This window comes from Paroedura picta, chromosome 3, assembly GCF_049243985.1.
Source record: "Paroedura picta isolate Pp20150507F chromosome 3, Ppicta_v3.0, whole genome shotgun sequence".
Classification (NCBI taxonomy): domain Eukaryota; kingdom Metazoa; phylum Chordata; class Lepidosauria; order Squamata; family Gekkonidae; genus Paroedura; species Paroedura picta.
The window spans coordinates 9808932-9834124 of NC_135371.1; the positions used below are offsets into that span (position 1 = coordinate 9808932).

At 44.9% G+C, this 25193-nt stretch overlaps 2 protein-coding genes across 2 annotated transcripts; both read left to right on the forward strand.

Annotated features, from left to right (window-relative positions):
- The first annotated feature begins 411 nt into the window (after window positions 1-411).
- LOC143834484 (vomeronasal type-2 receptor 26-like) lies at window positions 412-9283 on the forward strand. The gene is made up of 5 exons (XM_077331312.1): window positions 412-438; window positions 2667-3473; window positions 5092-5319; window positions 6126-6252; window positions 8370-9283. The coding sequence occupies exons 1-5, from the start codon at window positions 412-414 to the stop codon at window positions 9281-9283; spliced, it is 2103 nt and encodes a 700-aa protein (XP_077187427.1).
- Window positions 9284-16547: 7264 nt separating this feature from the next.
- On the forward strand, window positions 16548-24976 carry LOC143834241 (vomeronasal type-2 receptor 26-like). Its single transcript, XM_077330894.1, has 5 exons — window positions 16548-16802; window positions 18916-19728; window positions 20898-21125; window positions 22870-22996; window positions 24066-24976. The coding sequence occupies exons 1-5, from the start codon at window positions 16548-16550 to the stop codon at window positions 24974-24976; spliced, it is 2334 nt and encodes a 777-aa protein (XP_077187009.1).
- The last annotated feature ends 217 nt before the right edge of the window (window positions 24977-25193 follow it).

Here is a 25193-nt window from a genome sequence, read left to right on the forward strand (position 1 = left end):
AGTAAGCATCTTTTGATGGCACCCCTGGACTTTCCCCTGAGGCATGGGAAGGGGGAGATTGCTGGAAATAGGTGAGGAGGTTGGGGTTTTATTTGGCATGTTGCTCCTGAACGGAAGATGCAAATGCGATACTTGTTTCCTTGCAGCCTAGGTGACATAGAATATTGGTACATCTTGCCCTTTTTGTTTGCCATTCACGAGATCAACCAGAATCCCAGGCTCCTGCCCAACATCACGCTTGGCTACAACATCTACGAGAACTATTTTAATGAAAGGATGACTTCTAACGCCATGGTAGACCTTCTCTCTATCGGACGGAAGAACATCCCCAATTATCACTGCGGTGGACGGAAGCACCTGATCGCCATTGTGGAAGGGACTGGCTCAGAAATCTCCAACCAGATTTCAACCATGTTGGCCTCCTACAAGATCCCACAGGTATGAAGTGTTTGTACTATGTGATGTGTGCACACTGGAGCTCTCCTAATAATGTGCATTTTTTCTTGTTAACCTGCCCACTTGATGTACAACCTATGGCCAAATTTCTTGCTGAGATATTATCTGGTCTGTTTTCAGATTCTGTTACTGAGAAGATAATCCATCTCTTGTCTGATTCTGATGACTATGTGACATATGAAATGTCCTTGTATGCCCTGGCAGCAAGGAAAATAAGAAACAACGTTGTCAGTACAACTGCAAATACAATTTTATTTGTGTGTGTGTGTGTGTGTCTGCTGCTTTTAATGTTTTATGGTTTTATGTAGTAAAACTATTATAAGGTGCCATTTATTTTATATTATCACATATATCTTGCAAATGTGTTGTTTATATTTTTATTTTGTAAAGGCCTATGGCCATAGACAAATACATCTTATTAAATCTCAATCTAATGGTTAACACATTTGGGGCAAACCCAATGAAATAGTATTTATTCATTTACAGAATTTCTACCCTGCCTTTCTCATCAGAGCCACCGAAGCCTCTAACAGATTAAAAACATACATAATAAAAAGTACACCAGAACCAAATAAAAATACACAACTCAAGTAGTTAAAAACAGGACAGGAAGGAGAGATTGCTGGGGAAAACCAGGCAAAACAAACAACAATAAAGCCTTCACCCGCAGTTGGAAGATATCAACAGAAGAGTTCAAACTAGAAGAAGAAGAAGAAGAAGAAGAAGAAGAAGAAGAAGAAGAAGAAGAAGAAGAAGAAGAAGAGTTGGTTCTTATATGCCACTTTTCCCTACCTGAAGGAGGCTCAAAGCGGCTTACAGTCGCCTTCCCATTCCTCTCCCCACCACAGACACCCTGTGAGGTGGGTGAGGCTGAGAGAGCCCTGAGATTACTGAAGAAGAAGAAGAGTTGGTTCTTATATGCCGCTTTTCCCTACCCGAAGGAGACTCAAAGCGGCTTACAGTCGCCTTCCCATTCCTCTCCCTAGTCTATCAGAGGAGAGAGATTCAGAATTTCGGTGCCATGACTGAGAAGTCCCTCTACCTGGTTGCCCCCCACCTAACCTCAGAAGATAGGAACACATAAATTAGGACTCTGGAAGGATGGCAGTGGTTGGGTGGTTTTGTGATGTAGCAGGCATCTGGAACGAGGTTACGACCCAAGCAGTGGACACAATCCCACAAGGCAAATGGCAGCCCCAGGGAGCAACTGAGGTTGCAAAAACAGCCACAAGGGAAGGGTTGATCAACACATTTGGTGGACACAGTCCAAATCGGAGGAGAAGAAAGGCTACCATTTACAAATTTTAAAAATGCACAGGAGATCCGTTCACACGTCTCCCAGGCTCTTGTCTTCCTTGGCTCTCCGGTTAACCAGTACCGTAAGTTCGAAACAAAAGCACCTGGCCACAGTGATCCACATGATGGTAACTTCTGGATTTCTGTAACTCGCTCTAGAAACCGCAACTGGTCCAGAATGCAGCAGCCAGGGGCCTCACAGGAGTACCTTTGAGAGCCACATTCTGACTGTGCTCCAGCAGCTGCACTAGTGACCAGTTGAATTCTGGATCAGGTTGAAGGTTTTGGTAATTACTTTTAAGGCTATAGGTGGTCTGGGCCCAGACCTGCCTATGCCCCCCCCTCTGGAGACCATTAAGGTCAGCCAACCAGCTAGTGATCCCTGGCCCCAAGGAAGTACATCTGGCCTCAACCAGAGTCAGGACAATTTCTCTCCTAGCCCCTGCATGGTGGAATGAGCTCCCAGAGTTGACCTGGGCCCTGTCAGAGCTAGCACAGTTCTTCAGGGCATGCAAAACGGAACTCTTCCACCGAGTTTTTATTAGGGCCAGTAAGCTGATAACATCTACTGGGTCCTCCAGCACCCACCCCCCAGCAGAAATGCACAATGGGTACATCAAGAGTCAGCCAGTTAAGGTCCAGCCAACCTGTTAATTTAAATGGCTTAAATTTAAAGTGCTTAAATGGCTTAAATTATTTCAATGATTAATAATGTCGATGCAATTTTATTGAGATTCATTTTTAGTATGGATTCTATTTGTGTATTGTCTCCTAGACCGTGTTGTAAACCATCCTGAGCCTTATGGGTGGGCAGTATATATATTTATTATTCTTAATTACATTTATATACCGCCCTCCCCTACGGCTCAGAGTGGTTCATATTAAACACACCTCTCTCTTCCTCTCCTTACTAGGTCAGTTATGGTTTTGCCAGCCATGTCCCCAAAGATAAAACTCAATTCCCTTTTTCCTACCGGATGGTCCCGAAACAAGAATCCCATTATGGGGGCATCCTCAAAATACTCCTGCATTTCAGATGGACCTGGATCGGTCTCCTGGCTCCAGACAACGAGATGGGAGAGAACTTTATGAGCACGTTCACCCCCATGGTCACCAGGAAGAGCATTTGTGTTTACTTCTCACAAAAGATACCAACCTTTCAGCTGGACAAGGTATTGCTGGACAATCTGGTTGACTTTCTGACGCAAAGAACATGCAATGTGGTTGTTTACCACGAGGATTCCTACACCATGATTGTCCTGGGAACCTTGATGAAAGAATTTGAAATGGTCAAAAAGCGCAGAGTTGGGAAAGTCTGGATCACAACAGTTCTACATGACCTCAGTTTGACGTGGTTTTATGAAGTCTTTGATATCCGGCATATCCATGGCTCCTTGTTCTTGATCCAGACAATGACCAAATATTCCAGTTTTGACTCATATCTCTCTGTTATCAACAAAACTGGAGGGGAAGCATTTCATTGTTTCCTTTCCAAAGACAGGTTGCCTGTGAAACGCTGGACAAGGTGCAAAGAGAAGGAGGACATGGAGATGCCATCCCAGGAGCTGCTGGGTAGAATCCTGTCTCAGGATAGCTACAGTCTTTACAAAATTATCCAGTCTCTGGCTCATGCCTTAAATGCTGCTTATACCTCCCGGTCCCATCTGATAATGATGAAGGACAAAGAATGGCTAGGACATCAAAGGCTACATCCTTGGCAGGTATTCCTTTTCCCACATGTTTTCACAGACAGTTAGAATCATAGAATCATAGAGTTGGAAGGGGCCATACAGGCCATCTAGTCCAACCCCCTGCTCAACGCAGGATCAGGCCAAAGCATCCTAAAGTAGCGATCCCCAACCTGTGGGCTGCGGACCACATGTGGTCCTTCGACTAATTGGAGGTGGGCCCCAAAGGACGCCTTCTCCCCCCCCCCCCCGGCTCTTTACTTCATCCCCCCCAGCCCTTTACAACACACTTCATTGTTGTGGCGTGTCTGTATCATATTTTGAAGGGATGTTTAAACATTACCATAGAGATCAGAGAGCGTTAGGGCAGTGGTTGAGAGTAGAGGAGTAAACTACCTCCCCCCTCCATTGGGCCTCAGTAAAAGGCGTTGAGTGGTCCCCGGTGAGTGGTCCCCGGCGTTGAGTGGTCCCCGGTGATAAAAAGGTTGGGGACCACTGTCCTAAAGCATCCAAGAAAAATGTGTATCCAACCTTTGCTTGAAGACTGCCAGTGAGGGGGAGCTCACCACCTCCTTAGGCAGCCTATTCCACTGCTGAACTACTCTGACTGTGAAAAATATTTTCCCGATATCTAGCCTATATCGTTGTACTTGAAGTTTAAACCCATTACAGTTGTTCAACTCTGGATCCAGATTGTGATTCGTGAGGTGAACTGTTGCACAAATCCTAGCGATTCTGATTTGGCATGCACGCATGTTTCCATTTTGGTAGGCCCTGAATCCCGTCTTGCTTGTGAGAGGTGAGGTTCACCTCATCACTTGTTTCCTGCTTACTGCAGCCCCTTTCTTAGCCTCTGTTGCTACAGGAAAGCCTCAGCTACATGAGGGCCTCCTTAAGCAGGGGTTCAGTCATGGGACATTTGTGGCCCTTCCTTTCTTCTAACTGGATTGCAGCAATGGAGTCCACCATGGGACCTCATTCCCTTGGTCAGCAGACCTCTTCTTCTTCTAGTGATGCTTCTCTGGTGACTGATGATGGAGACATGTATAGGCGCCTGGAGAAAAATGTCCTGTCCCTTTAATAGAGGCTTACCCTGTGAAAATGGGCAGCAGAAGTTTTTCATAACATGGCGGTAGCTAGTATCACCCAGTATGGTGTAGTGGTTAAGAGCAAGGCCTCTAATCTAGAAAGCTAAGTTGATTCCCCACTCCTCCCCCACATGCAGCCAACTAGATGACCTTGGGCCAGTCACAATCCTCATTAGAGTTATTCTCACAAAGCAGTTTCTCTGAAAGATCTCTCAGCCCCACTTACCTCACAAGGTATCTGTCTTGGGGCAAGGAAGGGAAGGCGATGGTAAGTCTCTTTGAGATTCCTTCAGGCAGTGAAAAATGGAATATAAAAACCAACTCTTCTTCTTCTTCTTCTAATTTAAACTGTGAGAATTGTTTTTAGGTTTTTGCTATTATTGCTATAGTTTTATTGACTTTGATATTGTATGTTACGTGATTGCGAACCGCCAGCTTGCAGAGAGCAGTGGTATATAAATCCATCCAATAAATAATACCTAATGAAGCTGCTATTTTTGTTTTAAATATTCAGCGTGGTTTTCTGGAATTTCTTAATGCTCCTGTGTTGTGTGTCATTCTAGCTCCATCCCTTCCTTAGGAACATGCAGTTTTACAATATTTCCAGGGAGGGAGCTCATTTTGATGAGATCCGGGACCTGACCAATCACTTTGATATTATAAACTGGACTGCGTTCCCCAATGGGTCCATTGTTGGCGTGCAAGTTGGGAGTGTAGGAGGACAGGACTCCTCAGGCGTAACGCTCATTATCGACCAGGAAGCCATTGTGTGGCCCGGTTGGTTCAACCAGGTAGGGAAACCAGATCTCTCACAGAATACTTTTAACGTCCCTTGCACTCTGATATTTCGTTATTCCTGTATATGATATATGATTCCTATCCAATTAGTTTAAAGTATAAACTCACGGATGAGGCTCACATCATAGGCCCATTAGGCACGGAGTGGAAGGTCCGCATTCGGGGTGGAATGGCGGCAGCTAAAATCACCAATTATGCACGCTGCAGACAGCAACCGGGCGCAGAGTGAACGTATGCCGCCGAAAAAGCCGAGTTAGCGAGATGTGGAAAAAAGTGGAACTTCCTGGGACCAGGGTGCAACCAGAAGCGGCTCCGGAGTAGCCGTGTGCATAATCAGATACTCTGGGTTTTGCCGCCGTTGCATTCCATCCTATGTGTAAGCAGTTTGCTTCGCTTCTTCCTCCTCCGCGTTCTCCATGCTGCCGTTTCAGCGGCCGTGCATAATAGGCCATATGGCATAATTACACAGTAACACCAGTTGATGTCTCTGTGGTATCCAGTACTGAGGGTTGTAGCAGAATTTAACAGTGCTTGGCTTGGCATAAACCTAGATTATTGGTGAGTGACATTGGTTGTTCATAACAGCATGCCAACCCATAGGGCAGGGTCCTGACATCCATAACAATGCTCAAAGACAGCCATCCTGTCCTCTCTCATCCTCCTCCTCTCCTGGCTGAACATTCCAAGTCCCTCAACCTTTCCTCATAGGGCTTAACCTTCATGCCACACATCATTTCCATTCTCACAAATGTCCCTAACATTTTTCTTTTGCTTGACCTTCCTTGTTTTTTTGCATCAGACCCTACCTCTTTCTAGGTGCAATGAATACTGTCATCCTGGATATGCCAAGGTGACCCAGAAAAACCAGCCTCTTTGCTGTTACAACTGTGATCAATGCATGGAAGGGACAATCTCCACACAGGAAGGTAAGGAGCGTTCACCAAGACACATTCTAAAGATTGGGGGTGGGGGAACATGTTGAAACTTGCCTGGCCTCAAGCATAAAACAGCTTTAAAATGGGATTAGGCAGATTTGTGGAGGACAGGTTGTGAAAGACCCACACAGATAGGAACCCAAAGGGAGATCTATAGCAGGGGTAGTCAACCTGTGGTCCTCCAAATGTTCACGGACTACAATTCCTATGAGCCCAGGTGCTCATGGGAATTGTAGTCCATGAACATCTGGAGGACCACAGGTTGACTACCCCTGATCTATAGGACCTAGGAATCCTGAGTGGGAGGGGGCACTCCTGAACGTAAAGATGGAGGTGTCCTTGGAGGGTTCCAAGGGAGAGAATTTCAATGGCAGTTAGAAAGTGGGAAGAAGATAACCATCTCCATTTTTTCTAAATTTTGGTGGCATATCTCTTTGCTTGTTCTGCTTCTAGAAGTCTACTAACTCTGTTAGATTTTACTCCTTTTGGGGGATTTCTTATAATAATGGATTTTAAAATAATGGATTTAGACATGCACAAAAGGAATTTTTAGTGAAAAATGTAAAGTTCTGAATTTAGGTAGGAAAAATCAAATGCACCACTATAGGATGAGTGAGACTTGTCTTGGCAGTAGTACATGTGAAAAGGATCCAGGGGTCTTTGTAGACCAGACTCTGAATATGATTCAGCAGTGTGACTTGGTAGCTAAAAAGACAAATGAGATTTTAGGCTATATTAAAAGAAGTAGAGAGTCCAGACCACGTGAGGTGATGTTACCACTTTACTCCACTCTGGTTAGACCTCGCTTGGAGCACTGTGTTCAGTTTTGGGCACCACAACTGAAGAAAGATGTAGAGAAACTGGAGCATATCCAGAGGAGGGTTACAAAGATGGTGAGGGGTTTGGAGACCTAGTCGTATGAGGAAAGGTTGAGAGATCTTGGTCTGTTTAGCCTGGAGAGAAGATGACTAAGAGGTAATATGATAGCTATCTTCAAATACCTGAAGGGCTGTCATATAGAAGAGGGAGCAGAGTTGTTTTCTGTTGCCCCAGAGGGTCAGATCAGAACTAATGGGTTAAAATTAATTCAAAAGAATTTTCAGCTGAACATCCAGAAGAAGTTCCTGACAGTTAGAGCAGTTCCTCAGTGGAACAGGCTTCCTTGGGAGGTGGTGAGTTCTCCTCCTTCGGAAGTTCTTAAGCAGAGGCTAGATAGTCATCTGACAAAAATGCTGATTTTCTTAACTTAGGCAGATTGTGAGTGGGTGGGCAGGAAGGGATGTGCCCGTGTTTGTCTTCTGTGGCCCTTCCTTGCACACCCAGGGAATTGCTAATTGCCGCTGTGGGATGGTAGGTGAATTTCCTACATTCCAGGCTAGATCCTGGAGATTTTTGGTGGAGGGATCACTTGGACATGAAATTAGGGTCACTCTGGGTGGGCAGGTAGTTGTGAGTTCCTGCTCTGTGCAGCAAATTGAATTCAATGACCCTGGAGGTCCCTTCCAAACTCTATGATTCGATGATTCTATAGAGGCCTTAATAGACCTTAGAGGATTTCCTGGTCCCATCAAAGACCTTTAGAAAGGACACCACAGAAGGGAAATATGGAAACGACAAACTATATCAGCTGTAACTTAGTAACATCTAATATGTATAAAATAAAGGATTTGTTAGTTACAATGATTTATCTTGATGTACTAGATTCAATAGAAATATACAATCATAGAATCATAGAATCATAGAGTTGGAAGTGGCCATACAGGCCACAGTACAATAGAATACAACAGAATGCAATAAAAATGGGAAGTAATTGCTCTCTAATTATTTCTCTTTTCTGACACAGAATGAGAGTGTTTGGTAGAACAGAAATATGCCGGAACTTTCCCCACCCCAAGGCATTAGAATAAAAATCAGCACATCAATTCCATATTTATATCCAATTCTGAAATACACCATAGATATTTAAAACAGTAAGAGATACACCCTACGCGGAGTGTACTTGCAAAATATCAATTTCCTCCAAGATCAGTTAAAAATCTTACCAGTTTCTTGTCTCTTCTTGCACCTTCTTTCATCTTCTTGCATTTGTATCTTTCCTTCTTTTTCAGATGCAAGTCATTGCAATAAGTGTCCAGAAAATCAGCATTCAAACAAGGACCGGAATCAATGCATTCCAAAGGTGATCACCTTTCTATCATATGAAGAACCTTTGGGAATCCTTCTAATTTTCGTTACGCTAATCTTAACCCTAATGACGGGCATTGTTTTAGGACTCTTCGTTAAATACTTTAAGACTCCAGTTGTCAAAGCCAACAATCGGGACCTCTCCTTTGTTCTCCTTATCTCCCTCCTGCTTTCCTTTCTCTCCTCTTTGCTGTTCATTGGTGAGCCAAGGAAAGTCACCTGCCTTTTCCGACAAACTGCCTTCAGCATCATCTTCTCAGTTGCTGTCTCTTCTGTGTTGGCCAAAACTGTCACTGTGGTGGTGGCCTTCATGGCCTCAAAGCCAGGGAGCAGGATGAGGAAATGGCTGGGGAAGAGCTTGGCCAACTCCATTGTCATCTCCTGTTCCAGCATTCAAGTGGGCATCTGCACCCTCTGGATGGGCATCACTCCCCCCTTCATAGACTCTGACATGCACTCCCAGCCTGGACAGATCATACTGCAATGTAACGAAGGGTCTGTCGCCACGTTCTATGCTGCCCTTGGCTACATGGGCTTTCTGGCCACCATCTGCTTCACGGTGGCCTTCCTAGCCAGGAAGCTGCCTGGGGCCTTCAATGAGGCCAAGCTGATCACCTTCAGCATGTTGGTGTTCTGCAGTGTGTGGGTGTCTTTTGTGCCCACCTACCTGAGCACAAAGGGGAAATACATGGTTGCCGTGCAGATCTTCTCTATCTTGGCCTCCAGTTTGGGCTTACTGGGATGCATCTTTCTTCCCAAGTGCTACATTATTCTACTGAGGCCTCATCTGAATACAAAGGAACATCTAATGACAAAACATTTTCTTTTGCATTTTTAGTAATTTTTATGCATAATGAAACCAATGTCCTTTTCTTTGGAATCCAAGCCCTTAAGCTACTACCTAGCAGAAATCTCAATTCCTTTCACATATATCATGAAAAGAACTGGTTACATGTGAATAGATTCAAGTGGGCAGCCGTGTTGGTCTGTCTGAAGCAGCACAACAAAGTTGAGTATATAATAACACGATATCCACAGGTTAGTTTGCATCAATGCATCACCCGTTTGATCACAGCATGATCCCAACTTTATTTGCTACAACTGAACTTTGTTACTGTCACCTCTATAAATCCCTTATAGCTTCATGCCCAAGGAGAACACTGGTACAGAAGAAAGGTCTCTTATTGATCAGTTCATAAAACCATGGTCTACCTTGCTAGGAAATAATTTACTTTATTTATATAATAGGTTTATTAGCCACCTTTCTCTCTCTTGCTGAATTTAAGACAGGTTACAATATGCAAGAAACATCATAAAAACACAGTAACAAGAGCAATTATAAAACCCATATAAAAAGTCACAATGAAATGACGTCTCATGAGGAGGTAACCAGGGAACTGAGCTGAACCAATGTCTAAAGATGTTTTGTGACTTCAGGAGATCACCCCAGATCTGGACTAACATGATGGGCAGTGCTTGTGAGCCATTAAAGCATCCTTCAGCAAACTTCATACCAACCATCAGACAGAGAAATTCCAGTTCTTGGCAGAAGCTAAGACTATCTCCTGTTCAAAGGCAGAATAGGCCCAGTGCATTTCTATACTCTTGGATCCTCATCTGGACCAGAAAGCTTGCAAACTGAAAAGATACTGGCCAGTTTGTAGTGTGATAAATTAGACTCTGTTTTACCCTCTATTGGACCATGGCATTAATTTCACATGCAAATAAAATGATGCTCAAAATCTTACAGCAAAGATTGTTCCCGCATGTGCAACGTCGAATGCTAGATGCTCAAGCTGAAGTCAGAAAAGTAAAAGACACTGGAGATCATGTTACAGATTTACATTGGCCAGTGAAGCATACAAGAGAATTTCTGAAGACAATCACCTGTGTCTTATCAGTCACAGCAAAACTTTTGATTGTGTGTATCATGAAAGGCTCTGGTTAGCTTTAAAGGAAATGAGTGTGCCACAGCATCTGATCGTTTTGATGAATAACCTATAGTCAGGACAAGAGGCCACTGTTAGGACAGAATATGGGGAAACAAAATGGCTTCCAATCGGCAATACCTCCCTATCTCTTCAATCTGTATGCAGAACATACAACAAGGAAAACTGGATTCAATTTAGATGAAAGTGGAGTGAAAATTAGTGGAAATAACATTAACAGCTTATGATATGCAGATAACATTGTGGTATTGGGAGAAAACAGTGCTAGTGATGATCATGAGAATTAAAAGCAAAGCAAAGGGGAGGTTAATTGTGAAGAAAAATAGCCAATCTGCCAGGAGAAATCACTTCCCCAATCCAACAGCTAGACCCATTGAGACATGATGGTTTCCTTTATTTGAGCCCATTAGGACCCATCTCCAGACCCGGCCGGGCAATTTAACAACTTCTCACTCCTAGAAAATTCCATCATGCACTCATCTTGTTCCTATCATGCCCCCATCATGAGCCCAGCATGACCCCCCCTCCCCAAAAGATATAAAAACACTGGCTTTGCCAAGCCAAATTGTGTTTCTGATCACCCTTTATGCTGCTGGTTGGCCATGTCCTATCTCTGCCTTAACTACTCTTCAAGACTGGTAAATATAATTGCACTCCTTTCCCCCCTTTGAATTTCCTATCCAATTGACTATTAGTGTGCTAAATATATGTTTGTCTATTTGCTTTTATTATTTTCTTTCCAATAAAGGTTGCTTGTTATTTTACCATAACTATCGGTTGTCTGCCTTGAGTTCTAAGGGGTGTAATCACTTCATAAACATTGACAAATGATCCCAAACACTATGTTACCAACCTCTTGCAAAACAATTCTTCACTGCTTATGGACACATGTCCTGGACACATGTCTTGGACATGTGCGTGTATTTCTGGTAACAATTGTCCTTTCACCAGGCAGACCCATCTCATGTTTTATAGCTTTATAGTTTCTTTGTCAGAGACATAAAATGTCATCAGTACATTGTTTTAGGGGCTGGATTGCCAAGACTTAGCCCAAGGTTATGATTTTCCTATAAAAGTAGAGTACCTCGCTGGGCATTCTCCATATACCACCTACTTGCATATACCACCTACTTTCCATCTATGAACCACTAGCCATTCTTCTGAACCCTCAGACCTCCCTCATCATGTCATGATGGCATCAATCACCTCTACCCTAACACTATTCCCATTCACTTCTAATTTTCCTTAATTTCTGCAAGTATGTTTTAAGACTTTTTTTGTGTGTATACTCCTTTTAATTTTCTTTAGTAAAACAGCTTTCCAGTTACCTCAGATGGGTTTAGTAACAGTTTCTTAATGGAATATCTGGGTATATACGGGTAAATATCCTACATTTATCCACATCTCTCTAAGTCTCCAATTAATATCACAAATATCACAAAATCTGTGGACCTCCAATTTGGGTAACAGTTCCACAAGGCATTGGGACGCAGGAGTCCCCAATGGAGCTTTCCCAACCCTGGCACCTGAGGGGCAACAAGCATAACAACAACAACAACAACAACTTTATTTTTTATACCCCACTTTTGCAGGTTAGATTAGGGTAGGTAACAATAAGACATATACAATTTATTTTTTCGATAAGCAGTTCCCAAGTATGTAGATTCATACCAAAAGATCAAAGAGCCCTGCAGGAAGCATAAACAGATAAGCAATCCCACAGATAGATAGGGCCCAGGCTGTGTATTGCCTTAAAGGTTAAAATCAGGACCTTAAACTTGATCTGGAAGCAGACTGGTGACAAGTGGAGATGACACATCACCAGCTGAATATGGACCCTCCAAGATGTCCCAGTGAGGACCCTTGCAGCTGCATTTTGTACCAGCTGTGATATCTGGATCAGAACCAAGGGCAGGCCCATGTAGAGCGAGTTACAGAAGTCTAATCTGGAAGTGACTGTAGCATGAATCACTGTAGCCAGGTGTTCTCAAAACAGGTAGGGCACTAGTAGCCTCGCTTGGCACAGATGAAAAGACACCATTTGGACTACTTTGGTGACCTGAGCCTCCATACAAAGGGAAGCATCAAAGGTCACACCCAAATTCCTGGCAACAAGTGCCAGTGTCAATTGCAACCTGTCCACACATGGGAGGCGCGCTTCCTGATCCTACCCTTGCCTCCCCAGCCACAGGCCCCCGGCTTGGAGGAGTTTAGTTTCAGGCAACTCTGCCTGAGCCATCCAGCCACTGATTCCAAACAGCTGGCAAATGTATCTGGGGGGTCTGGCCATCCATCCATTAGGAGGTAGAACTGGGTGTCATCCACATATTGGTGACAACCCAGTCCATAGCCATGGACCAGCTAGGCTACAGGGCGCATTTATTCCGTAAAAGTCAGTCTGACAACATTTATCTGACCCATTAAAAAGTAGAAAGCCACAACTATGAGATTCACAAACATGTTTTTTGCAGCCATGCTCCCACACATGGAGTCACCTAAACATGGAACTTTTCCTTCTAATGAAGAAAATCATGGTAATTTCCTCTTCTTCTTATGAATACTCAAGGGATTTGTCCCGGCATCACCTTTGGAGACAATAATTGAACCACCAGAGTGAAGAACAACATCCCCTCACTTCTTGAACTGAGCTTGAAAAGGCTGCTGAACAAATAACTCCTGAGGACCTGGGCAGGTGGGAGACAAGCCTGATGCAAGATTCAGAGTCATCCTGTTGGATCAGAAGCCAGAGGTGGGCTCCAACTAGACCGGCCCTTGTCCCTGAATCCTTGGTGGTAGAAGAGGTTTTGTCTTCTTCTAGTTAGTGGGATATGGGGCTGAGAGTCATCACTAGGGATGTAGCTTCAGCAAACATACCCAGGATGTCCCTGCTGCTGTTGGTGCTCCTTGGGCTGCTGCCCCATCTCTCCTGCAGGGCGCTGAAGGCAAAGTGCCCATTCCATATAATCACTGATCGTGAGCTAGATTATGCATTGAATTATTATAGGCCAGGGGACTTGGTCATTGGTGGAATCACTTCTACAGCAGACTCTGTGCTTAACTCATACAATTTCTCCGTGCCTCCAGTTATTCGATTTTTTACGTAAGTAAAGATAATGATGTGTTGATGAATCTATAGCTACTCTGTGGTATTCTGCTTCTATGCTCTTCTTACCATGGACAAGCCCTGTTTTCTGGGATCCATTCTGGGAAAATTCTATTGTGTTTTTGTCTTATTGGCCAATATAAGATCCACTGTCCTGAAGAACATTTGGTCCAATCCAGGAGAGCTCTTCTTACATCTTTATGCATCTGTATTGTCTTTTGTACAGTGTTAGGTATCCCCATATGCCCAGTCTGTTGTTTCCCATGCTGCAATGTCCAGTGCTCATTCTCAACTATTCAATATAATAATGTATTAACTTGCCAAAAGCCTTTGCCTGGGGCTAAGATCATTCTTCTGGGCTCACCTAGGAAGGAAATGCCAGTGCAGCTTTCTCTCTTTTCCCCTGTAGAACGTAGTTAATCATAAGAACAACTATATCATTTTATACTTACGTATGAAGTTGACCAGTTCTATGAAGCCCTACAACACCTTCTAGAAGCTACAGCCAAAAATGATGTGCTTATCATCATGGGGGATTGGAATGCTAAAGTAGGAAGCCAAAAGATAACTGGGATAACAGTCAAGTTTGGCCTTGGAGTACAAAATGAAGCAGGGCACAGTTTAGTAGAATTTTGTCAAGAGAATACAATAGTCGTAGCAAACACTCTTTTCCAACAACCCAAGAGACGACTCTACACGTGGACATCACCAGACGGTCAACACAGAAATCAGATTGACTATGTGCTCTGCAGCCAAAGATGGAAAAGTTCTATACAGTCAGTAAAAACAAGACCAGGAGCCGATTGTGGTTCAGACCATCAGCTTCTTGTTGCAAAATTTAGGCTTAAATTGAAGAAAGTAGGGAAAAGCACTAGGCCACTCAGGTATGAGCTAAATCAGGAGTCGGCATCGCACCCTCCCTCCCCAGCCCGGGAGAGCCCACCTTGGCCATAGGGAGAAAGGGAAGGAGGGCAGGCTGGGCACGAACCCTACACATGGGGCAGGAGGACGCACTGTGCACAGAGCTTCCCGCCGCCCGGCACAGCCACCAAGGACAAGGTAGGAGGGAGGGAGAGAGGACGCCGCTGCTGCCGCACCCACACCCGGACCGCTGTGCCACCACCACTGCACACGCTGCCGCCACGCTGCCGCCACAATGCCGCCACCGCAGTGGCACGTCCCGCCTTACGGCCCGAGAATTCTGGTCACTTTAATGTAGAAGGGGGTTTGGTTTCAGCTTCTGCTGGGAAGGGATCTCCTGGAAAGTATCAGCTGAGGACGTATCCCCTCCAGCTGCACACAGGTTGAGTCCCAGCGTAGGATGCTGATGATTTACCCGGTTCATTCAGTGAAGGGCCAGCCTTTCCAGCGAAAGCTTCAGAAGTGGCAACATTTTGAAAATAATTATCTATTTGGCTTTCTTCCAAGCCCTATGAGATCGCCCCACATTGTTAAGCGAAATGCTCGTTTTATCCCTTAATAGTCTGATCAAAATTGAGGAAATTAGCTATGCAAAAAAGGGATAAATAGCAAGATCTGTCTGCAGTATTAACAAGATGATTAATCCTTGTAGGAATCCACGGGAGACGACAAATACTGTTAATAATAAGGCGTATGCTTTAGTTAAGAAATAAGATACAGAACAACACTAACAATTACAGCAGAAAACAATAAGATATGGCTAAGTTCTGAGGGGGAAAGGGGCAGCAGAAATCATACAATGACCTATCTTGCTCAGATGGTAGAAGTTGGATGCCTTGGGGGTGGGGTGAGGGTCAGCAACACAAATGGACCAGCCTCCATGTCAGGCATCAGTAGAGGGGAGCGAGTGAGTGAGTGCTCTAGGGCAGGGGTAGTCAACCTGTGGTCCTCCAGATGTCCATGGACTACAATTCCCATGAGCCCCTGCCAGCGAACGCTGGCAGGGGCTCATGGGAATTGTAGTCCATGGACATCTGGAGGACCACAGGTTGACTACCTCTGCTCTAGGGGCTCCAAGGAAGGGTTTTTGTACCCTTTTCTTAGCTAGATACGTGGTAAAAGTGACATGGGCAAAAGTAGGCTTTGGCCAATAGGTGCAGATAATCCCTTTGATATGGAACCAAAAGGGTGATTTTATCCAGGTTGTCCCTAGATCAAAGTGATAAAAGAGAATGTTCTGGAAACTATAGAGAGCAATAATGCTATTGGCAAGCTGGCGTCATGCTCGGTGAATAGGAACGGGGTTTTCAAAGGTAAGACATTTCTTCCGGGATCTGCATGTTTAGTGGGGTGAGGTGGGGGGGGGGGGGAGTCAGAAGGATGCTCTTCAAAGTTACCAGACCTGTGTTTTCTCATGGCTTCAAGGATGCTGGGTTCATGAGGTCAGCCAGTCATACCAAACTCCACTGATGATTTGCAAAGACAGGTTGGCCTGGCTTTTTGGCCTTATGTCTAGGCCAGAGCCAAAGTTCAGAGATTTCCTTGAAGGGCACACAGGGCTAGGCTGTTATTATAGGTGCTGTTATTATAGGTGCTGATTCAGGGTTTCTAGCACCATAGAATACAGTCCGGAGTGTCTGGTTGTCACTAGTTATAATCCAGGGTCTGGGACCATTCAGAGGTAGGGTTCCATGGGTTACAGCATGTCACTTTCAGTATAGCAAGTGCCAGAAAAATTGCAATCGTGCCCCAGGATAGATTATTAACTTCATTAAGCTATGCTATGAAGATTTCATTCTTTGAAGGCTGTGGTTTCCCCTGCACCAGGATTGGGACTGACCAGAGCCCTCTTTTGCTTTGTATTCAGAAAGGAAATGGTAATACTCTTTTCCAGCACAAACGTCCTCTGACAATGTCAGGATCAGCTCTTGTTTTGCGGGCTATGGACATGAGCTCGCTGGAGTACTAAGGAAAAGTTGTACTAATGAAAAGATGCTGAGGTTTTTGTTGCCTGCAAAGGCCCTGAATGGAAAAGAAGCAAGATTCTGGCACTGAACACAAGGTGAAATGTAACCTGCATGTTATGTTGCAGTTTCGATGCCTTGAAATATACAGACTTCCTGCCTTTCATGTTTGCCACCAAGCAAATCAATGAACATTCCAGTCTCTTACCCAACATTTCACTGGGGTACAACATCTATGAGAATTATATTAATGCAAGAATGACTTCTGATGCAGTGATGGACCTGCTGTCTGGGGGACAGAGAACTGTTCCGAACTACAGCTGTGGAAGACAGCATAAGCTCTTGGCTGTGGTTGAAGGGGCCAACTCTGAAACCTCTAAGCAGATTTCCACCACGTTAAGCATCTACAAAATGCCTCAGGTATGTATCCTAGGTGGTAGGGGGCTGAGTCAAGCAATGCCATCCTAAGCCAATTTAACTCCTTATATTAATAAGGGTCTGAGGGTAAAGGGGCCTGAGACAAGCAATGCCAACCTAAGCTGATTTATCCCCTTCTAAATTCATCAGCTTCATAGCTTTTAGAACAGAGTGTGCTAAATAGGACCCCACCCCACCCCACAGGTGCCTGTCTGAACCATGGGGTTTGCAGAATGTTATCAGCTGGCCAAGGTCTCAAGAGGTTCGGGAATAAAGATGAGGTCCCCTTTTGAGATCATAATTTGAAGTTCCTTCCTTCAGTACAATTCAGATCTTTATATGTAAACCAATCTGATTTAGAACTTTTTCCTGACCTCCTAAGCATTTCTTCTGGTGACAAGCATAATGGAGTAGATGGTTCAAGTCTTTGTCTCTATTTTTTCCATACCATAATTAAATTTCTCATAATGCATTGTTCTTTAGAATCATAGAATCATAGAGTTGGAAGGGGCCATACAGGCCATCTAGTCCAACCCCCTGCTCAACGCAGGATCAGCCCAAAGCATCCTAAAGCATCCAAGAAAAGTGTGTATCCAACCTTTGCCTGAAGACTGCCAGTGAGGGGGAGCTCACCACCTCCTGAGGCAGCCTATTCCACTGCTGAACTACTCTGACTGTGAAAATTCTTTTCCTGATATCTAGCCTATATCGTTGTACTTGTAGTTTAAACCCATTACTGCGTGTCCTCTCCTCTGCAGTCAACGGAAACAGCATCCTGCCCTCCTCCAAGTGACAACCTTTCAAATACTTAAAGAGGGCTATCATGTCCCCTCTCAACCTCCTTTTCTCCAGGCTGAACATTCCCAAGTCCCTCAACCTATCTTCATAGGGCTTGGTCCCCAGGCCCCGGATCATCTTCGTCGCCCTCCTCTATACCCTTTCAATTTTATCTACGCCTTTTTTACCGCTGCAAATTCACTATGAATTCTATCCTTGTCATGCCAAAGGTATTCATGCCAACTGAATTGTTTGTTGAACACAATGGAAAAATGGGCAAATGAGAACAAGATGCAATTTAATAAAGATAAGTGTAAAGTTCTGCATCTGGGTCAGAAAAATGAAAAGCATGCCTACTGGATGGGGGATATGCTTCTAGGTAACACTGTGTGTGAATGAGACCTTGGGCTACTTGTGGATTATAAACTAAACATGAGCAGGCAGTGTGATGCAGCAATAAAAGAGGCGAATGCCATTTTGGGCTGTATCAACAGGGGCATCACATCAAAATCACAAGATGTCATAGTCCCATTGTATACAGCACTGGTCAGACCACACCTGGAGTACTGTGTGCAGTTCTGGAGGCCTCATTTCAAGAAGGACATAGATAAAATTGAAAGGCTACAGAGGAGAGCAACAAGGATGATCTGGGACCAAGGGACCAAGCCCTATGAAGATAGGTTGAGGGACTTGGGTATGTTCAGCCTGGAGAACAGGAGGTTGAGAGGGGACATGATAGCCCTCTTTAAGTATTTGAAAGGTTGTCACTTGGAGGAGGGCAGGATGCTGTTCCCGTTGGCTGCAGAGGAAAGGACACGCAGTAATGGGTTTAAACTACAAGTACAACGATATAGGCTAGATATCAGGAAAAAATTTCACAGTCAGAGTACTTCAGCAGTGGAATAGGCTGCCTAGGGAGGTGGTGAGCTCCCCCTCACTGGCAGTCTTCAAGCAAAGGTTGGATACACACTTTTCTTGGATGCTTTAGGATGCTTTGGGTTGATCCTGCATTGAGCAGGAGGTTGGACTAGATGGCCTGTATGGCCCCTTCCAACTCTATGATTCTATGATTGAACCCTTCTAGGTCTAATACTTTATTGTCCTTGTTGAATCCAATCTTTTATCCAAGTCAGTGAGGCTGCTTCATGATAGATTTGGAAATCAGGGAGTGGGAGACCTCTTCTCTCCTTTGAATCCATTAACAATGTAAAACCTAATCCAACATTTCTTCCCATTCCATAGAAAGGCTTGAATGTCTTTCAGCCATTGTTCAAAATATTTTTTTGGAATTGTTATTGGTAATGTCTGGAAGAGGAATATCTCTGCTTTTCTTGACTAGATCAGTTATACCCTTGATAATGATATGCTCAAAGATGAGACTCAGTTGCCTTTTTTGTACGGGATGTCCCCAAAGCAAGACTCCTATTTTGGGGGGATTGTGAAGATGCTCCTCCATTTCAGATGGACGTGGATTGGTCTAGCTGCTCTAGATAATGCCAAAGGAGAATGGTTCCTGAGGACCTTGACCGCCACGGTTGTCAGGAGTGGGATTTGTGTTGCCTTCACAGAACGGATCCCGGAAATCACCAGAGGGGACAAGGGGTTCCGTTTCCATTCATATTCGCCTTTCATGCAGAGAAAATATAATGTATTTATTTACCACGGAGACTCCGGTACCGTGATAACACTTGGGATTTTGATCCAACTAGCTGAGAAAACACAAAACTCCATTGCAGGAAAAGTCTGGATCACAGCGTTCTTGAAGGACCGCAGCATGATGCAGTTTTTCAGGATGTTTGCAAGCCAGCACATTCACGGTTCCTTTACCTTTTTGGCCCAGGCAAACATGAACACCAACTATCAAAGTTTGTTATCCACTTTATATACTGCCGAGAAAATTGGGATGGGATCATTTGATTGTTTCCATTCAGCACCTGCATTGAGTGTGAAAGGCTGGGTCAGATGCAGAGAGAAAGAGGAACTGGAGACCCCGGCCCCTGAGAAGCTCGAAGGGATCCTGTCTCAAGACAGCCACAGGATTTACAACGCGATCCAGGTGGTGGCCCATGCCTTGAATGCTGCCTTCTTGTCCAGATCTAATGGGAAGCTGGGAGGAGGCTGGCTGAGACTTCAGAATCTGCAGCCATGGCAGGTATTTGTTTTCTTCTTATTTCTTACCTGCCGCTCCTGGACCTGCTGACTTTCTCTAAGAACAGAAGAATATTTGAGTAGCTACACTGCGTCAGACCGACGGTCTATAAAGTCCCATGTCTACAACGGTGGCCGGTCACATGACAAGGGGAAGCCCCCAAGCAGGTCCCACAGAGGATAGCATTCAGCTGCTGACTACTAATCAACGCCAACCTGTGAACCCAGAAGCCCCCTTCAGGTGTCATGTAGATCAGCCAACCAAAGTCCTCTCCTCCATCAATCTGTCCAAGCGCTTTTAAATTCATCTAAGCCAGTGGCCACCACCACGTCTTGTAGCAGCGAATTTCAGAAGGGTGTCATATCTCGGGTGAAAGAATATTTCTCCTTTTTAATGCTTTCAGCCTTTTACCATTCAGATGTCCTTAGTCTGTTCCTAGAGTTCCCCCAGGCGGTCTATGGCAGGGGTAGTCAACCTGTGGCCCTCCAGATGTTCGTGGACTACAATTCCCATGAGCCCCTGCCAGCAAACACCATTCTTCCTGGGGCATGAAAAACCAAAGGTACATGCCTGATTCAAACTGTGGAGTGTACTCAGAAATGCCCCACTGGAACTGAAAGTGTGTCACTATGCTGAGGATTGCAATTTGGCTGCAGAGGGAAGGACGCGCAGTAATGGGTTTAAACTACAAGTACAATGATATAGGCTAGATATCAGGGGGGGAAATTTCACAGTCAGAGTAGTTCAGCAGTGGAATAGGCTGCATAAGGAGGTGGTGAGCTCCTCCTCACTGGCAGTCTTCAAGCAAAGGTTGGATACACACTTTTCTTGGATGCTTTAGGATGCTCTGGGCTGATCCTGCGTTGAGCAAGGGGTTGGACTAGATGGCCTGTATGGCCCCTTCCATGATTCTGTGATTCTATGATTCTATGATTCATGATTCTATGATTCTATTATTTTAGTCTCTCTCAAAAAGCTGAAGCTGAAAAAGGAGACCCAGAAAAGGACATTAGATCAATGCTTTCAAAAGATTTTTTAAAAGACATTTCTGAGTCTGGATTCCATTGGCCAAGGCCATGAACCATCGGAGTCTGGAACTTCAAATAAGCAAGGCTAGAAACCAACATGACTTCCCTGATTTCTAAATCCTGCTGCTTCATTTGTCCCTCTAGCTTCATCCTTTCTTGAGAAACTTCCGGTCCTACAACAATTCCATGGAAGGAGTTTATGTTGATGAGAACGGGGACTTGGCCGTTGACTTCGATATCGTGAACTGGGTGGCCACACCCAATCGGTCAGCCGTCAGAGTGAAAGTGGGGAGTGTGGAGAGACGTGCTGCCACAGGGACCAGGTTCACCATCGATGACGACGCCATTGTGTGGCCGAAATGGTTTAATGAGGTGGGAGGATTTTATACCTTTGTTGCACTATAAAAACTCTTAATACCGTGTTAAATGTCATTCATGCCAAATCATTCTGTAGTCTGCCAACATGAAGAACGAGTAGAGAGAAGAAGGATGGGAGAAATGTTTGGGAATGGGCAATCAACGACGTTCAGGGTAGTCTCTGGGTGCAGTCAGAGCTCCGGGCCAATCCTGCCGGTTTGGTGTAGTGGTTAGGAGTGCGGACTTCTAATCTGGCGAGCCAGGTTCGATTCTGTGCTCCCCCACATGCAACCAGCTGGGTGACCTTGGGCTCCTCACGGCACTGATAAAACTGTTCTGACCGGGTAGGAATATCAGGGCTCTCTCAGCCTCACCCACCTCACAGGGTGTCTGTTGTGGGGAGAGGAAAGGGAAGGCGACTGTAAGCCGCTTTGAGCCTCCTTCAGGTAGGGAAAAGCGGCATATAAGAACCAACCCTTCTTCTGCTGCTGCTCAAGAAGCATCCCCTTCTCACACCAACCACCCAGAGCACCCAGCATGAGCCCTGGGACACAAAAGCTTCCGTGGCGTCCATTGTCTTTCTCATTATCTTTCTGTGTCTTTTTAGGAGAATCATCTAGAGCAGGGATAGTCAACCTGTGGTCCTCCAGATGTTCATGGACTACAATTCCCAGGAGCCCCTGCCAGCATTGTAGTCCATGAACATCTGGAGGACCACAGGTTGATTACCCCTGATCTAGAGGTAGATGTGGAAGGTCACGACCTTGGAGGTCGTTCCACTCCCGTTCAAGTTTCCAATCCAGGCACTGTCAGGCCTGCATAGCTTTACTGGGGATATTTCATAATGTGCCTTCAGTGTTGGATCCCAAATTGTTTAGGAGTGAGCAAATGTTTTGGAAATATTTTTGGGTTTGGGTCTATTTTGGGATTCCCAAAAAATTCCAGATCCCAATAGAAGTGAAATATTCAGATATAGGATTTTTAAAAAACAAATCCCATGTTTTCTTCCAGTCCAATACACCCCTCAAGGCGGGGGGGGGGGGGGGTTAAAAAAAACACCACAAAACAGTGGCAAAGCCCCCAAATCCTCAAAAGATGGAGGTTCTGTGATTGGGGAGGAAAGGACCAAACTGTTGCCACACAGGGGAGGAAATACATCTTTCCTGTGTTGATGGGGTGCAGCTTCAGGCTGCACATTCTGTCACGGATGTGGGAGTGATCCTTGATGTCTCCCTATCTATTGAGGTGGAAGTCACTGGCCAGGCAAAGTTACTAGCACCCTAGCTGGCCCCGGAAAACCTAGCCACAGTGATCCTTGCAATGGTCACCTTCCGGCTAGATTGCTGTAACTTGCTCTATGTGGGTCTTCCTTTATCCCTGACCCGGAAACTACACGTGATACGGAACACGGCTGCCCAAACCACCCACGAAGGAATGGGGACAGACAATGAAAAGAAGAGCACAAAAGAGCCCATTAAAAGAGGCCATTGTTTTGTCTCCTACCTCTAGCATAAGGACTCCAACCCTTCCTTTGTCATTTGCTCTGACATAGCCGAACTGCTGAAGTATGGGCACCAAAGCCGTGTCCATTTCATGCATCTGTGAATAAAAAAATGCTGCCCTAAAAGAAGATCGGGTTCACATGACGGTACATTAACCGGGGACAAGCGATCCAGTTATTTCTACAGATCAAGCTCACGGACATACAAAACAAGGCCCCAAAGATACTTCACTTAGTACTCCTTGTCTTTCTGCCTAGACCCTGCCTCAGTCCAGGTGCACTCCAAGCTGTCCACCTGGATACGCCAAGCTGATTAAGGAAGGAGAACCTCTGTGCTGCTACGATTGTGCTCCATGTGTGGAAGGAGCAATCTCTATTCAGGAAGGTAAGCCATGTTGATGGAGAGCCAGCTTGGTGTCCTGACTATGAGGGGGGACTTCTAATCTGGTGAGCGGGGTTTGATTCCCCGCTCCACCTCCACATGCAACCAGCTGCATGACCTGACCAACAGGAATATCAGGGCTCTCTCAGCCTCACCTCCCTCACAGCGTGTCTGTTGTGGGGAGAGGAAGGGGAAGGCAACTGTAAGCTGCTTCAAGACTCCTTCGGGTAGAGAAAAGTAGCATATAAGAACCAGTTCTTCTTCTTCAGTAATCTCAGGGCTCTCTCAGCCTCACCTCCCTCACAGGGTGTCTGTTGTGGGGAGAGGAAAGGGAAGACAATTGTAAGCCACTTTGAGACTCCTTCTGGTAGAGAAAAGCGGTGTATATGAACCAACTCTTCTTCTTCTTCAGTAATATCAGGGCTCTCTCAGCCTCACCTCCCTCACAGGGTGTCTGTTGTGGGGAGAGGAAGGGGAAGGCGACTGTAAGCTGCTTCGAGACTCCATCAGGTAGAGAAAAGTAGCATATAAGAACCAACTCTTCTTCAAAAACAAGCAGTTCCTGTTCATTACTAACCGCTGGAGAGAGCTGTTTAAGTGTAATTCCAATCGTTGCCGATAAAAGAATTTGAGACTTATCCTAGTTGAGTTTATTGCCTATTTGAGGGTTCGTCCAATTTGTAATTGCTTTGTCTACTGATGAAGCACACTTTAAACACGTTCAATATTTCTGTTAAATGATGTGAAAATTTCTGTACATATTTTTACGAGCAGTTGCTTGTCAGAGTGATTTGGAGCCAAGAAATACAGCATATATATAGCATTTTATTTCCAAGTAGGCTTGTTCATTGAGATATTGTCATTTATATACATAGACCTGCTTGTTTTGGGATACTTTCACTTTCTCCACGTACAACCTTTGGGTGAGGTTGAAGGATTACACTGAAGACAATCTACAATGAAGGAGTGCAATATGACTCTGAAAGTTCCTTGCCCCCACCCTTATTATGCATTGTTGGTTCATCGTTTTAAACTAGATGTGATGATATTGAAGCTCATATGTCCTTTTCAGATGCAAGTCATTGTCACACGTGTCCTGAAGATCAACATCCAAACAAGAACGGAGATCGATGTGTTCCCAAACATATCACTTTCCTGTCCAGTGGAGAACCTTTGGGGATCATCCTAAATGTCCTTACTCTTTTCTTCACACTAATCACGAGTTTGATTTTGGGAATCTTTATTAAATACTTAGGAACTCCAGTGGTCAGAGCCAACAATCGGGACCTTTCCTACATTCTGCTCATCTCCCTTCTACTTTCTTTTCTTTCCTCTTTTCTATTCATTGGTCAACCCCAGAAGATGACCTGCCTACTCCAACACACGGTCTTCAGCGTCATCTTCTCCATTGCCGTCTCTTCAGTGCTGGCCAAAACTGTCACTGTGGTGGTGGCCTTCATGGCCTCAAAGCCAGGGAGCAGGATGAGGAAATGGCTGGGGAAGAGCTTGGCCAATTCCATTGTAATTTCCTGCTCCAGTATTCAAGTGGGCATCTGCACACTCTGGCTGGGCATCGCTCCCCCCTTCCCAGACTCTGACATGCACTCCCAGCCTGGAGAGATTGTACTGCAATGTAACGAAGGGTCCATCGCCATGTTCTATGCTGCCCTTGGCTACATGGGCTTTCTGGCCGCCATCTGCTTCACGGTGGCCTTCCTGGCCAGGAAGCTGCCTGGGGCCTTCAATGAGGCCAAGCTGATCACCTTTAGCATGTTGGTGTTCTGCAGTGTGTGGGTGTCCTTTGTGCCCACCTACCTGAGCACAAAGGGGAAATACATGGTTGCCGTGCAGGTCTTCTCCATCTTGGCCTCCAGTTTGGGCTTACTGGGATGCATCTTTTTCCCCAAATGCTACATTATTATTCTGAGGCCTCATCTGAATACAAAGGAACAACTCATGGTGAAATATGAAGATGGGATCTGATTTTGAGTAGTCTTTGTAACAATGGCAACCTGTCTCCACACATTTATCAATCCAATGTACTTTTCTTGATCCCTAAATTAATCCATAATACTATATATTATCTATAATAATAAATCTGTTTCCAGACTGAGATACTTCTGCATTGTGGAACAGTAAGGAAATGTAAAACTTGCTGGTACACTTCTTTTGTGTTTCCTTTTTCTTTCTGAAGCAGCCA

Bases quoted from the DNA above. Each gene is read 5' to 3' on its own strand.
- LOC143834241 (XM_077330894.1), top strand. From the start codon at position 16,548: ATGTTTGCCACCAAGCAAATCAATGAACATTCCAGTCTCTTACCCAAC. The intron at 16,803-18,915 runs GTATGTATCCTA...TTTCTTGACTAG, and splicing joins GCATCTACAAAATGCCTCAG to ATCAGTTATACCCTTGATAA. The intron at 19,729-20,897 runs GTATTTGTTTTC...TTGTCCCTCTAG, and splicing joins AGAATCTGCAGCCATGGCAG to CTTCATCCTTTCTTGAGAAA.
- LOC143834484 (XM_077331312.1), top strand. From the start codon at position 412: ATGTTGGCCTCCTACAAGATCCCACAG. The intron at 3,474-5,091 runs GTATTCCTTTTC...GTGTCATTCTAG, and splicing joins AAAGGCTACATCCTTGGCAG to CTCCATCCCTTCCTTAGGAA. The intron at 6,253-8,369 runs GTAAGGAGCGTT...CTTCTTTTTCAG, and splicing joins GACAATCTCCACACAGGAAG to ATGCAAGTCATTGCAATAAG.